The 16327-nt window shown below is 33.6% G+C and overlaps 1 protein-coding gene across 10 annotated transcripts in view; it reads left to right on the top strand.

Annotated features, from left to right (window-relative positions):
• Positions 1–15687, top strand: part of Tm1 (tropomyosin 1) — a 157720-nt gene extending 142033 nt beyond the window's left edge. For 7 of the 10 annotated variants that reach the window (XM_090390844.1, XM_090390840.1, XM_090390841.1 and 4 more), the window contains exons 8-9: positions 5426–5495; positions 14964–15687. In XM_090390844.1, coding sequence (XP_090246970.1) covers positions 5426–5495; positions 14964–15046 — 153 coding nt within the window. In that variant the 3' untranslated portion in view covers positions 15047–15687. Of the gene's footprint in view, positions 1–5425; positions 5496–10753; positions 10877–14963 lie in introns of all 10 variants that reach the window. The other 3 variants (XM_090390843.1, XM_090390839.1, XM_090390836.1) reach the window with 1 other exon arrangement.
• The last annotated feature ends 640 nt before the right edge of the window (positions 15688–16327 follow it).

The raw sequence follows: 16327 nt of genomic DNA, 5'->3' as shown, positions 1-16327 counted from the left end.
CCTAGTATTTGCATCTGAGAAATTGACTATTATGAATATGACCATATTGCCACCAATTGGTGAGAGTGATAAGGTCTTGACCTGGGACGTAGCTAAATGCGTGGAATTTTCAATTAAGACAGGGTACATGTGGAATTACTGGGCTGATAAGTATGACAAGCTTAGGAGATTGCTTGGATCAGTGCCATGACATGTTAAACTGCAAGGGCTGGATGTCGATAGTGCATGGGAAGTGGTTAAGGAGCTGACTGCATACCTAGAGTCTGGAGAGTAAATCAAGTGGGAGTTAAATGGATGAATAACCCCATTAAGTTTGAGCTGCAAAAAAATAAACAATTATGGATGAAATTTAAGGAGAAAGGTGACTTGTAGGCACACGAACAGTACAAAGCACAGGCCAGAGGGGTAACCTTTTGGTAAGAAAAGCAAAAGCAGATTATGAAAGGAAATTAGCAATGCAAGCTAAAATAAATTCCAAACACTTCTTTCGATATGCTGCAAGTAAAAGAAAAAATGTGTACGGCAAAATGATTGTAAGGAATTGCCGATAGCAGGGAGGTAACTGAATCAGTTGAAATAGTAGACTTACTAAGCGAACACTTTTGCAAGAGTGTATCATCCAGGCTGTGATATTGCAGGAATGAGAGAATGAATGGCTGATACAGGAATTGAAGTGAATGAAATGGCAGCGAATAGTATATTACAGAACCTTAATGTAAATACATCTGTGGGATTGGATGGTATACCAGCTTGAGTCTTAGGTGAAGCGGCAAAGGAATTGTCAGTTCCCTTGACCATATTGTTTAATTTAAGTGTCAGCTCTGTGTTAGTCCCAAGGGGATGGAAAGATAGTTCCATTGCATAAAGGAGATTCCAAGACTGCTGTTGCAAATTACCGACCGATCAGCATACCAGGAATCGTTGTAAAGGTTTTGGAGATATTAGTCAAGATCAAAATACACGAATGGATAGATGAAAATGGGATACTGTATGGAGGACAGCATGGTTTTGTGAAGGGTAGATCATGCCTCAGTAACTTACTCACGTTTTATAATACAGTGACGGCTGAACTGCATAAAGGTAATCGATTTACAGTGATACTGCTGGATTTTGCTAATGCCTTTGACAGGATACCACATGGAATTCTAATCAGTAAACTGCAGCACATTGGGATGGATAGGAGGGTGGTTGATGGAGAGATATCAGAGAGTAGTTTATTCAGGAGTGGTGTCCAAAAGAAGACCTGTTACTAGTGGTGTGCCTCAGGGCTCTGTTCTTGGACCACTGCTATTTAATTTGTTCATTAATGATATAGGAAAGGATCTGAGAGTAACTGTTCATTTATTTGCTGATGATGCAAAGTTAGTTGGGTAGAGCAATAGTGAATGCACATGATGTCAAAATTTTGCAGGATGATTTGGATAGATTGGCAGTCTGGGCTAACGAGAATGGATGTCAGTTTAATGTAGCAAAGTGTAAGGTTATGCATTTTGGGGTAAAAAAATTAGCAGCAGTATATCACATTGGTGGAACTGTACTCCAGAAGGTTGATGAAGCCAGCGATTTGGGTGTGCTGGTAGATAGGGAGTTGAAGTTTAGGGGGCACATAGCAAAAGTGGCTAAATCAGATCACTTGGTTACTGAAGAATACTTTGATGAGTGGAGATAAGCAAGTTATTGTTCCTCTTTATCAAGCCTTGATAAGACCCCATCTTGACTACTGTACCCAGATCTGGGCCCCTTGGGTTTCTTCTTGATGGGGAGGTACAGAGGATCCAGAGGCAAGTGACAAAGATGATAGCTGGTCTATGGAATTAACCTTACGAGAACAAGTTGAAGATCTGTGGTTACAGAAATTGGTTGATAGGCAGAAAAGGGGTGATATGATTGAGACATTCAAATTACTGAAGGGTTTTTACAAGATTAATTCAGGGGAAATTTTTCGGAACAGGTTTGGTGATGGGAGAACTAGGGCCATCCATGGAAACTGAGCAGGAGTGTAAGAACTAGGTTTTTTACTTGGAGAGTGGTGAACGAGTGGAATAAGCTGCCAGAGTTTGTTGTGGGTGCCATGACTGTAAATAAAGCAAAGTATGATTTCATGAGTACTATGCGAATGCTGAATAGTTGTTCTTGATATGATGTTTAGGGCCTCCCTTAATGAGTCTAAGGACTCCTTGGAGTTGCCTGTAATAATAGGTATTTTCATGGATGCTGCATTGATGAAATAACAGTGGTTCACTATACTGCTCACCTTAAATCTGACAGAATCATATCCCCCCCCCACCACCACTTTATCTCATCTACCCACTTATACAAGTCATTAATTTATATTCATGTCATATGTCTTAGCAAAGCTCAGCAGTGTTATAGCATACCTGTTCCAATTATCCAACTCTACTGTAACATTATTATAAAATATGAATAAACTGCTCAGGCATGACCTCCCTTTAACAAACCCATCCTGGTTATTGAAAAGTATAGCTTGTGTGTCAACCCCTTTCCGTATGAGAATTCTCATCAACTTTAAAATCTTCACCCCAGTCTACAGCAAGGTTGGAAGTTACACATCAGTTTTTACATCACTCATGTACAATCAGGCTCTCATACATTCTTTCCATTCTTATTTAAACTTTCCTGAGCTAAGACTCTAATTATACAAACATGTCAAGGATCTGACCATTTCATCTGAACATTCCTTTAGCATGCATGCTGATATTTCTTCTGTCCTTATTGTTGAATTCTTATTCATGTTATGCAACAGCTCTAGCACCTCTTTCTCACGCATTTCTATCTCTTCATCCAGTGTAGTGGTGGTACAGTGTGCCATGTTGCATACACCAGATTGATAGATCTCAGCAAAGTGAACACATTATTTGAACAATTACATCTGCTTTTAACACAAGTGTGCCATATGCCTTCATTTAGTATTCTTCCACGTTCATTCATTCTTTTACTTTCAGAAATAATGATAAAATCCTTTTGGATTGCCTTTATCCTACATAGTCAATTTCTTTTCCTACTCTGCTTTCTGTACAATATCTATAACTTCTGGTCTGCAATTTATATATCTCAAAACTTCTCTCATCCTTATTCTCATAATATTTCTTCCATAGTCCAGGAAATTGATTAAGCCAGGGATTTGGTGGTAGTTTACAAGGCATATTGCTAAAGCAGCCAAGGTAGCTCACAGGACTATTTAATTATTAAAGAACATTAACAAGCAGAGATAAGGGAGTTATCATTCCATTTTATAAAGCCTTGATATGACCACATCTGTGCTTAGGTCTCATCACCTGGGTTTCTTTGGAACAAGAAGTGGTGAAGAGGATCCAGAGGCGAGTGACCAATATGGTGAGTGGGCTGTGGAATGCTTCCTTTCATCTATCAACCAACTTCTGCTATCCATAGGATTGCAGAAGTTGTTCATAGGCAATAAAGAGGAGGGAATATGATAGAAGCATTTAAGTTAACACATTCAAGTTGGGAAGTGTTTCGCATATTTATCGTACCGATGGGACTTCTCATTACCATTTGTGTGGCATTTCCACATTGTGTGGGAAGAGTGAACTGATGCAAAAGTTTACATGGCATGTTTGTGTACCGCTCCCCTGGCAGATAGGCTCACTGACACAAAGTTTATGTGGCATGTTTTTGCAACTCATTTGGTAAAATTATATTTGAAGTTAGCATTTATGATCTATCTTAGTGACATTGAAAATTTCAAATGCAATCAAACCTTATTATTTTATGTAATTGAAAATTTGGACAATTGTTTTTAGTTGGACACTGTGTTTGGCAGTACAACAAACGGTTTTGCTTGAGTTTCTGTGGCAGGGGACTAGTTTCAATAGGCAGTACTGTTTTTATCCCAGTTGTCTCTAATTACACTATTTGTTGACAAATATATTATACAGACTGCAGATGTCTCTGTGCCTTATTCAATGATACAATAAAACAAGTTTTTCTTGCGTCTGCAGTATAATGTCTGTTAGTGATTTATATTTTGCAACCAAATCTCTTTCCATCTATTCATAAGTTGTTGTTTTTTTTTAAATTATGTCCATCATAAATGCAAATATGAAAGTCTAGAGTTTATAAAATCATGTATTCTTCACTCCACCCCTAGATACCTATAACACAAGCACATATATAATAACACAGAAGTAAATTATTCATAATCCATTTTACAATACTGAAAATATTTTTATTCATGCCTATTCTCTCTCTCTTCCTTATATTTGCTATTCTTTACATATTTTAGTAAATCAAGTATAGTAATAACTAATAATCAAATATATCATTCTCTTTAATTATTGTTTTTAAGCATATTCTGAAAAGAGCATTCATTTTCACCTATCCCTCTCTCCTCAATGTGGGATTAGTTACAAACAAAGAAACTTATGAAAAGTGACACATTTGAAGGTGCAGGAATGAAATTGCTTGTAATTTTGCTCACTTTGCCAGATAGGTAGGGGTTCACAGCGAGCGAGCTACTACCGTCCTGACCTGAACATGTTAAAGGATTTTTATTTTTACTTTATGTAATTTAGGAAGGCCAGGAGGTAAACATGATGAACTTTTAGCCTTTTTATGGTTTCTTCATCCCAGGAATGAACTTCATCTAACATTGATGCAGGGGAAATGTTTTGGCACTTGGTTGGTTGGGGCGGGGAGGCAGAACAAGAGATCACCCCTGGAAGGTGGGTAAGAGTGTGGATAGAAAGGACATGAGAACTGGATTTTTCATTTGGATGAATGAATGGAATGGGTTGTCTGATCAGTTGCGAGTGCTTTGTTATTAGTTTCAAGGAGAGGTATGATAGATATTGTGTTGATAGTTTGGGTCTCCTGCGGAGGTGCCCATAATAATAAATAACATTTTTTTTTTTTTTTTTTAACAAATGTTCTGTGTGGCATAATATGGGCAATATTTCATTTTGTAAGTAACACTTGGTTATTTATAAATAGAATATTGTAGATTAGCCAAATGAACAAGCAGTCAAGTGTGTGGCTACAGCTAAAACAACTGTTTGCAGTTTACAGTGTTTTGAGGGAGGGTTCCACTGGAGTTACATAAATACCATAACAGATGCACCACACTTGCTTCCTATGAAATTAGCTATTTTACTTCACAGTTATTGTCAGAACCATAAACAAGAGCCCAGATGACTAACAGGAATAATTTCTGTTTTCTAGTAGAAAGATCTGCATGAAGAACATGTGAGTTTAAATATTTTTGAAACTTAGTTTAACTCAGTTCTACAAATTTGTGGATAATTTGTAGCTTTGGGAAAGCATTTGCAAAGATTTCGTTGCTATTCTGAAAAGAGACTGTATTCCTTTTAACCTATGAAAACTAAAGAATTAAACATTGCATCAGTACATTTAAAGTATTAATTTATACTCTGTTTTGCTTTAATAGGCTGAAGCTCGGGCTGAGTTTGCTGAGAGATCTGTACAGAAACTCCAGAAGGAGGTGGACAGACTAGAAGGTATCTTATATTTATTAGAAGAATTTTTGGATTGTTTTCTATCTGAAATATTGCTGTATGTTTTATGTTCTTTCCAACACTTGTTGGAACTAAGAAAAAGCTATATAAAATTCTTGATTTAAACTCGCTTGATAATACAGCATCCAAATTTGTCTTATAATGTTGGATTTATTGTAAATTCCAGAATGCCTTTCTGCAACCAATAATTCTGAGTATGTTGATTTAAAAATCAATAGTATTATAATTTTTTTCCACTTATGTGGAAAACATAATACTAATTAATGGCAGAAGTCACTTAAGTAAAATTGTTTATTTGTCCAATTTTCAGCTACATTTCATAGCCATTTTCAGTATCGGAAGATAACTACAAAGAGAGAATGATTTATTTGAAAGCATGTGATATTATATGCACTTTCAATTGTAGGAAAATAACTCCATCTGCATCAATAGATATTAGGAAATAAAAGAATTAATTACAGTTTATGAAAGACATTAATGGTGACTATTAGGATAACTTCCCAAAATTGAGAAAGTTTAAGGCAATCGTTTTTGTTAAAGTTGGGATGGTGTGCTTCGCAGCTTTCTATATATAGTCTTTCCAGAAGAAATAGCTTTTGTGTAGAACTTTGGTAATTGTTCCACTGAATTCTGTTTTGTAGATACGACATATCATGCTAAACCAGATTTATTGGACTCTTTAAGTGAAATATACTCTTGATGTTTTTCAAGACGAATTTGTGCAGAACGACCAGTCTGTCCATAATAACATAAGCCACAAGAGCAGAGGATTCTGTGAACTCCAGGATAAGAAAGGGGAGGAGGAGGATATTTGTCGTTTTGGAGAAATGAGGAAGGTATTTAGTTTACAAACTTGGATGGAAAGAGACTTGTGGGTCAATCTGGTGAAGAAATCTTGCTATTCCTGAAAGTTCTTTAACATATGGAAGACAAATTCTGGAAACTTCTTCATGATTGGGGGGGTGGGGGTTAAGGCCATAATTATTGATTTTTTTTACTATAGCTTTTGTATTATAACCATTAGAATTAAAGGTAGCTCTGACAATAGCCAGTTCCAAGCTCAGAAGAGAATCAGTTGAACATATTTTATAAACTCTGTTGACTAGAGATTTGACTATACCATATTTCTGACAAGGATGATGATGTGAGTTAGAGTCGATGTATTTGCCAATATGAGCTGGTCTTTTATATACTGAGAACTGTAGACTGCCATTTGGTCATAGAATGAGAACATCCAGAAAAGGAAGATGGTTGGTATCTTCTTCTTCTAGGGTTTACTGAATTAATTTTCTCAAGAAATTCATGAAGATCAGACGAAGAGGAGTTCTATAGCAAAAACATTATTGTTAAGAAATGTTCAAAATGTTCTATAAACTAATTAGCTAGAGTAGTGGAAATGAGAGACCTCTTGGCTGTTCTTTCTATCTGGTTGTATAATTTGTTCTGACAACTGAAGTATCCTGAGTTAATGAGTCAAATAAATTTACAATATCAAAAAGAAAATCATGAAGTAATTCAGTTGTATCAGAGGGATGTTTATAGATAGTGAAATTACATCAAACTTACTAGTTTTGTAGGTTGTAAGGATAATCCTGAAATTTTATTCTTCAAATCTATTGAATTTTTTTTATGAAAGAAGCAGTTTCCTGTCAATGCAGAGAGAAGATTAGATAGGTGTCTTGAGAGTTTATAAGTCAGACATCCTATGCATTTCACTATAGGTCTTAATGGAAGATTTTCTTTATGTAATTTAGGAAGGCCTTAGGAGGTAAACATGATGAACTTTTAGCCTTTTTATGGTTTCTTCATCCCAGGAATGAACTTCATCTAAGAGACTGAGTTTATTGATTTGTGATTGAGTTGGGTCTTTATCAATGCTTCTGTACATAGTATGATCTCAAAGTAGAAGATTAAGTTTTTCTAAAGTAATCATTCTTATCATGAATGATAAGAACAATTCTCTGATCATATCAGGGTATGATTGGGGAAAAAACAATTCCATTTTTAAATTGTACATACACCACAAAATATAGAACATATAGAATTACATAAAATATACTGAATCCATCTATTTTTATCTTGGTTATAAAATCCTTCTTGACCAGCATATTTCAAATCATATGATGGTTATTCTCACCATACAATATTTCTTTCATTGTTATATGATGGTAAGCATTCATTATATATAAAATTATAAAGACAACTATCATGTTGGAATAATTACTTTAAAATAATTACTTGACATTTCAACCAAGGGCGTGCCGGCCATATGTGCAATGTGTGCGATGCACAAAGGCACCAAAGAGGAAGAAATACTTTAAAAAAAACGTGTTTTTAAAGTGATTTTTTTATTGGAAGGGGGGGGTGCCAACTAAAGTTTTGCACACAGGTGTCCGACACTACTGGCACGCCCCTAGTTTCGGCCTTTATATTAACGTCAGGAATACACACACACAGCTGCAAAATCATTCACTACAGTGTGATACAACATTACTGCTTTGGTCAGTTTTTCACAAACTCTAGCCTGATTTCTATTGAGGAACAAAGAAACAATAAAATAAATAAAAATAATTAAAATCAGAAATCTATAAATATAGCATATGTGAAACAACATCAGTGGCTTATTTCTTGTCCTACTTTTTTTTGCAGAGGAACAATAGCATTAGTCTATATACAAATGTTTTTTCTGGTTTCTGTATCCTGTGTCTGGTTATTTTTTATTTTTTTATTTTTTTAATTATTGGAGTGAGTTCTACAGTCCTGTTCTTTTATAATCCTTGTCACCAGATGTTATGTGGATTGCAGATGGGCCATCCAAACTCTTGGGACTTCTAGTCCGTCATTCCTGTTTAGGTTTTTGTTATGATGAATTAGCATATCGCAGGCTTCTTTGAATTTTTATTCATACCAGATTTTGATATAATATCAGGAATAAGTGCCTTTCCATTTAGGTTGTTACTGCAGTATGTTTACTCCACTAGAATTCACAGCCTTCCAAAAATGCGAAGAATTCTATTGATTGTTTTCCTGCTTTAGTCATTTTTATAATGGTTTTACTTATTGTATCAAATTCATTTTTATAGCCTGCTCTTTAGAGCAAATTGTTAAAACTATTTTTGAGACTACTAATGATACCTAGGTTTTGTGTTGGATGATGTGATATGAGTTTGTATTGGCCCATGTGTGTAGGTTTACTGTAGGTAGTGAAAGATGATAGTCAGAAGGAAGGCTGTAAAAAATAATAATAATAATGCAGATGGAAATGGATTGGACATGTACTGAGAATGCACAGGAGATATTCCAAGTGTAGCTTTGAAAAAGGAAAATGGAAAAGCCTAAATTTACTTGGCAAAGAGTGACAACTGATGAGTATCGGAATTGGTTGCACAAGGTCAAGATCCATTTTCTATCCCATTCTTATATGACATGGGGCACAAAGGGGTAAGTAAATATAAAAAAGAAAATATGGCCATGCACTCATGATTCCCCCTCCCATCTAATTTTTATATGGAACATTTTGAGTAGTGAGCCCAGATTCAGCTACTCTAAATCCAAAGTTTTGCTTAGCTGTGTTGATATATTTGTTATTTGGTCCCATGACTGGCAAATTCTGAACACCTTCCTTTAAATGCTTTAAAAATAACACACTTTTCTGGATACACTTATCATAGGTCTTCCTTCTGACTTTTTATCCTTCACTGTCTGCTGTAAACCTACATGCACTTAAACTTGTATCACCATCCAACACAAAAAGTTGGTATCATTGGCATCAAAAATGGAACCTTAACAAGTTGCTCTAATGCACATGCTTTAAAAAAATGAATTTGACATAAGTAAAACTTATAAAGAATGACTACTGCAGGAAAACATATAGAAAATATAATTCTTTGCAAGAATATGCAGAATATGCATAGAATGCTACAAAAATATAATAGTAAGGCTTCATTTACGTTAAAACATTTACTCAGCTCCTCTAGATCATGTTCCTTCCCTTTCCCATCTAGATGTATACAAAATCCAGTGTACCTGTAACATTGCCCTATATAGGGAAAACAGGATGCACAGTACCAGTAAGAAAAGAGTGTAAACAACACATCAAATTCCTTTTTTGTTGTTGCTTTTGTTTAGAAAACTAAGGCCATCCAAATATGAAATAAAGTTTTGACTCATTATTAACATTGCCAGGATGATTTATATTTACATTAATTCACTAAATTTAAAATTGAAAGGTTGCAGTCATATATATTGAGAGCTATATATATATATATATATTTTTTTTTTTTTTTTTTTTTTTTTTTTTGTAGCCACTTGAGAGAACGTTCAAACCCAATTAAAAATTGAAAGGATAAAATACTTTAAGATTGTCCAAGTAATTGTTTTAATAGTTCTAAACATTACCTTAAATATTTATATTTAAAATTGCAACAGTGTACATTGAAAATTGAATTATAATAGTTATTAATGCAGACAAGACAAAATTCCAATTATTTAATAATTCAACAACATATGCCATTCATAGAAGATCGTCCTATATAAATTGATTAGCCGCTGATAATATAAAAGCATATAAATAAAATAGAGCATTGAAAACACTCAAAGGATAGTGACAGTTTGATAAATAAATGAAATATAATTAAAATTTACCCTTTTGCTCAGAAATAAATCTTAAATGTACATTTAAAGAAAAATCCTGACCTAGCTATTATTAAAAATAAATAAAAATTTGACCAATATGGATTTCATATTCTTATAAAGAACAAACTACTTTTATGTAAAAATAGTTGATTTATATATGTAAAAAATGGACAAGTTGACAAAGACGAATCTCTTGCTCATTTATGTACCTAATTCATTTTGTTGATCTTATCTTTGCATTTGTGCATTTGCCTTTGTATTTCATGGTAAATATTCTCATCGAATTTTGTTCTAGCACTGTAGAGTTTAAAAGCACTGTTGGCCATTACGAAACCTGATTCTCATTGCATGTGCACACACAAAAAATCTATGTTTTGTAGTATTCAAACATTAAAAAAAAAAGTAAAAGATTTTAAAAATAAGTTAAACAACTTATTTTTATAAGAATGGTGAAACCATTTATTTTAATAGTTGGTTTGTCATTCTTATTACATGATATGCTAATTTAGTGGCTGCATACAAAATTATATCTATTGCACTTCCTGTCTTTTTGGCATTCAATTAGTGTAAATACTTTGTGCATCCATGAACGCTTTATATTTCAGATGATCTGCTTGCTGAAAGAGAAAAGAACCACCTTCTGCAAGAGGAGGTGGAATCCACTTTGAAGGATATTCAATTCATGTGAACTCACTCTGCCTGCTTGTGTGACCATCAGATTTTTGAAGGTTTGCTGCATGGATTCTAACACAACTGTAATAAAAGAATTTCCATGTTTTTTCATAAAAAATCTAGGGATGTTTTTGAAACATTTCTATGAAGTGGGTTCAGATTCAATATATACATTGAATGAGATTAAACTATGGTTTAATTTCATTCGGTATATACATTTCTTTATAATAGTCAATATTTTATTTTTTGTTTGTTTTTAGCAATTTAAGTAAATAAACAATAGCACATCATTTTTGTGTGGTATCCTTGTAAATATTGGCACAGTCATGAAAAAAACATGGAACTTCAGTAGATTAATTGCATGTAGTAGAGAACTCACTAGCTAAATCTTTACACAGCCCAACTTTATTATAATGCACTGTTGTAGATTTCAGTTCTTTTAAAGAACTTATGAGTATTAGGTATAATTACCTAATACTTAATATTACTTAATTTTGTTAATCAAAAATTTAGAACTTTAACTCATGCATTCCAGTAATAAGAAGCAGAATTTATGTTTTGATACTGAGATCTTGTTTTCTCCCCTGTGATTTTCCTAATTCTGTGTGATTCACTAGATGGTGATCCTAATCACTCAATCATACATATGGAAACAAATCACAAGGGAATAATTGTGAAGTAGTAATTTTCTGCCTGAAACAATAAAACCAGTTGAATCGGAGTAAAAAATAATTACACAGCTTTGTGAAGAAATAGGTGAAATTAGTTTTAAGGATTGTTATTAGCATTTATTTCACAGAGTAAGAGCTGAGGAAAGTGAGTGGAGGCAGCTAGTGCTTGAACCATAGATGCCTGTGGCCTGCATTACTAAGACGAGCTGTTTTTAATCGTTGGTCACGTTTATTGTGTGATCTAAGTCCAGTGTTCTTTGGCTGCTTGAACCTTGTAATGCCAGCTTGGTTGGCCGAATGGACAGCATCTTAATTCTCTGACTGACCAATCAAACTGTGGATTTGATCTCACTATGGCATACATGTTTGTGAATTTCTCTACATGATAAATGATTTTAAGTGGTGTGGCTACCACCCTGCATATTAGAAGCTTGAATTAATTGAAAAGGTTTCATGTTTGCTCAACAGCTAGTTTTCCAGATTATAATAGCTCTTAGCTCCACCTGTAGCACTAGATGTACCATAGGTTTACAACCCTTTGTAGGTAGGATTGATAGGGGGGGGGGGGAAACTTGTTCTACAGCACAAAGTCAAGCTGGTTTTTATCATTATTAGTAGCATTCATTTCACTCATACATTAAAACTAATGAGCAGAGGTAATTAGAGCTTATGTTACAGATACTACTCTCATATGTTATCAATCCATGTTAATTTAATCACAATTGGTAGCATTTGCTTTACTGTTTTAAAAAGGTTAGTGAATCACGTTGCATGTGGAGTATGCACAGTTCAGGCCTACCCATGCAGGTTGATGTCACTTTGTTTTTAACTAGTTGTAGTCCTTTGTTACTTCCTTTTGTGTGCTCACATGCACACTGTGTACAATTTGCGCTGAGGGTTTTAATGTTTTTTTAATTAATAGTCATTTATATTAATGTTCACGCTAGCATTTGCTTATCAACGCATATGTTTAAATTGATTTTAAAAAATGAAAGTTGATTATACTAAAGTTGTGCTGTATGTGCATGAATAGAAATGGTTGATATATGCATTCTAAAAATGTTTTATTGTTTTTATTTGATGATAAATGCACCTTTATGCATGCCTTGTTCATCTTATGAGTGTATTCATAATTAGCTTGTTTGAAAAATATTCACTCTCTAGTTATGGAAGTCTAATATTTAGAAAAACGAATTTTTAAAAACGTGATGCATGCATTATTGTTTTCATATATTGCAATGTAAATTTTTACTTTTCTGTAAAATATTAACAGAATGCCCCCTTGCTTCAAGTAATGTGTTCTAGTATTGTTTTAATCATTAGCAAAATGATTTTGCAGTCACTGCATATTTATTAAAATTTGAAATTAAGAGAGAGAAAGAAATCTGCTGCTGATTGGAAGGTTGTGGGTTCGAATCCTATCCAGGATATTTACGAGAGCTTTTTGATTGAAGGTACATTAATTGATTTATAGAGATAGCAAAACCCTCCTGGCAATCAAGATTGTTCCTTTACAAAACAGATAAGCCAGCCAAAGAATACATACATACATTCGACTTGACAGACATAATAATTCTCTCGTAATGCTCTTAGTTGTTACAGTAGTACTCTGAAGGATATTGCAGTAATCGACTGTTTATCTGACCTTCAAACCAACCTTCAATTAAGCAACTCTTGTATGTCCACTGACAATCTAGTACAGCACAGTGTAATTGTACTTCAATTATCCAACCATTTATCAGAATACCAAATTGTCAGGTCTGATAAATAGTGTGTTTGGATAAACACACTATTTATCCAAAGTGTGTTTGGATAAACAGTAGATCACTGTATGTTACATCTTTGAAGATATTATTATTATTTTTATTTTTATTTTTTTTTGGATAAAATATCTTTGCAGATATTTTATCCAAAAAAATTAAAATGATAGATGTATCACTACAGAAAATCTTGCTTAGTTGTGTGACCATCTGATTTTTTTTTAAATTTGTTGCTGAATAAATTCTAAGGCTATGAAAATAAAATTTCCAATTTTATGTTACAAAGTCTAGATTCATTCATTTCTAAAACTATTTCTGCACCTCTATATCCCCATGTGGTTTGTAGTTGTAAACTACTTGAAAACAAAAATGGAGAATCAGCAATCCATTGGTTAATTACAGTGATTATGTTCATATTTATGTAAAAAAGGAAAAGTATAGTCTCCAACACTTAAAATGAAATTTGAAGAGAGGAAGTCATCTATCAACCACCATATGTGAACAACTAGAAAGGAAACTTCTGCATAAATGACAAAGAGGAAGCAGACCATAATCTTTTGCAGTTCGTTAAGTAGGCTTCTGTGCCAGTCCTGATCACATGTATTGAAAATGTCAAAAGTAATAGCATGAGTTTTTGCCAAACATTTCCAGGGCTTGTGTTTAGTGAAATCTAGAGTGGCAGAATTCATATGGCCTATCAGTCTGTGCTCTTCAGCCCATTTACCTGACCAGTGAAATATGCCCCTGAAATCCTGTACTTTATAAGAATGATAAAACTGCAATTAGCATGAATAAAATAATTTGTTTTTCATTGAGAAGGACTTTGAACTTAAAGCATGCAGTGCATCCTTTAATTCAAAGACAGCATGGTAAGTCTAGTGCACTACAAAAAAGTAACAGAAGTGAGAAGAAAAATTACTAAAATGTGCTTTTACACTATTGTGTTACATAGACATGTAATAAAATATTTAAATTTTATTTTACAAATATAAATTTTCAGTACTACAGGGTATGATTAATTTCAGTTATAATTGTGATTTAATCTCACACATACATGCACACAAATTTGGTATTACCAAAGTTGACCTATATATAAGAAAGAGCTTGTGTTTAGAGAACTGGCTTCATATCATCCCTGCAGCTGTTGTTTGCATTAACCAGACTTGCAGACCGCAGTTTATTCTAAAACCTTGCTGTTTTATTGCTCTATGTGTAAATATTAATCTTCTCTTCAAGCATAACTCTTCTGATATTTTCTCTGAAGAAATGTTATGGACTTTATTTTTTCAAATGGATACATATACAAATTAGGGGCATACATACAAATATGGATATCTACAAATACAATATATACATTTATGGTCCATCCATTTTATAAAAATGGATACACACAAATTTACATATGTATAGTATTAGAGCAGTCTAATGACTCCAATAAAAATCTAGCAATAAAACCTCTGGCAACAGGCATTGTTCATAGTCACAGGTTTTCTGAGTATATTGACTATGAATGAAAAATCAGCTGGTAACAAATTTTCTTAGAGTAGTTCATAAAAAAATAATGTTGGTTCTTTTGCTGGTATGGTTGTACTGTTTGTAGAGCATTTGACATCTTTTACAGTATCATAATTATTAAGGAATATTTAAATCATAAATTATTGTTAGAATATGGTAAGATGTAACTCTTATTGATAAATTTTGTTCTGTTACAGACGAGTTGGTCCAGGAAAAGGAGAAATACAAGGCTATCTCAGACGAATTGGACCAGACTTTTGCAGAGCTTACAGGATATTAAAGAGCCTTCTTGCTTATATGTCTTTGTATCTATACATAAATTCCATTTATTTTGGCAAATTCTACAAGAACCAGTGTATAAAATTGTTTTAGATCATGCTTCCCATCTTGTGACTGACCTTCTAGTGCCACGTTTCCTCTTCGCACTAACTTTAGTATTGTCAAATTTTAGTTTTCTCTGAACATGCAGTTGTGGTCATAATCATCTTCAAGATGCCAAATATCAGCATACTTAAATCATGGATGGGAAAAATTTGTGAAACATACATACTAGAGCCATATTTAAATATCTATACCTTTTGAGACCTTCATAGCTTTCTTCTTTTCTACATTGGTGTGAAGGTGCTCATTGATACTTGGGACGTGGGAGTCTTTGGTGCCTGGGACAGCTGGGATGTGCACACTGCGCTTCAAAAGTGGCATTTTTTACCATTATTCACAGTATACCCACAAGTTTTAACTGTGTCTCTACTGTGGTATGTGTGTGTGTGCACAACAGCTACTAAGACTGTAAAGGGTTGTGTATTTTTTCCTTATCAGATATCTTCTGAAGGGAAATGGATGTATTGTGATTTGTCTACCTTCAATTACTGTTGTATCTTCTGTATCCGCCCAATAAAGTGGTTGTGTAGATTCTGAAAATTATTTTCTATTCAAATAAATCACATTTACAAGTATTTGATATAATTTATTTTGAATAATATAGATACAACTGTTGAAATACAAGAATTGCACTCAAGATACATTTATATTTTTTTTAATTACACTTGATTCTTACTATTATCAAACTCAATAGTCCCATAGGTATAATAATATGCTAAAAGAAAGTCATTATAGCAAACTCTCTTCTGTGACAAGCTATTCCTGTAGTCCCTGCAAGTTTACTCTTATGAGAATTCACTATTTCTTGAGCTAATAAATCAGCTCAAGAAATTTACTCAAGGATCCAAATTTCTCCAGGTTGCTTCTTACATAAGTTTTTATAGATCTCAGAGAAGAGAGAAAAAGAAAACCCTCATGAATATATATTGTGACTGCTCAGTTATTTGTTGACTATTGTGTCTTATTATTACCTTTTCTGTTTACAAATTGTAAACAGAAAATATTGCAGTACTTCCAACAGAAGTACTGCAATATTATTTCTTCCTGACTTGAATAGGAATGTTAGTACCTCTCCTGATGATGAATTCCTTTGATATATATGAAGAGTCTTGTGCATCAGGTATTTTTCCCAAAGCTAAATCATAAATTACCCCATGCTCTACAGAATTATTATTCTCCA

This window comes from Typopeltis vanoorti, chromosome 3 (assembly GCF_054136105.1).
Source record: "Typopeltis vanoorti isolate ZY-2024b chromosome 3, IOZ_Tvanoo_1.0, whole genome shotgun sequence".
Taxonomy (NCBI): domain Eukaryota; kingdom Metazoa; phylum Arthropoda; class Arachnida; order Uropygi; family Thelyphonidae; genus Typopeltis; species Typopeltis vanoorti.
Note: the sequence above shows the minus strand (reverse complement) of the source record. Positions and strands in the feature narration are given on the sequence as shown.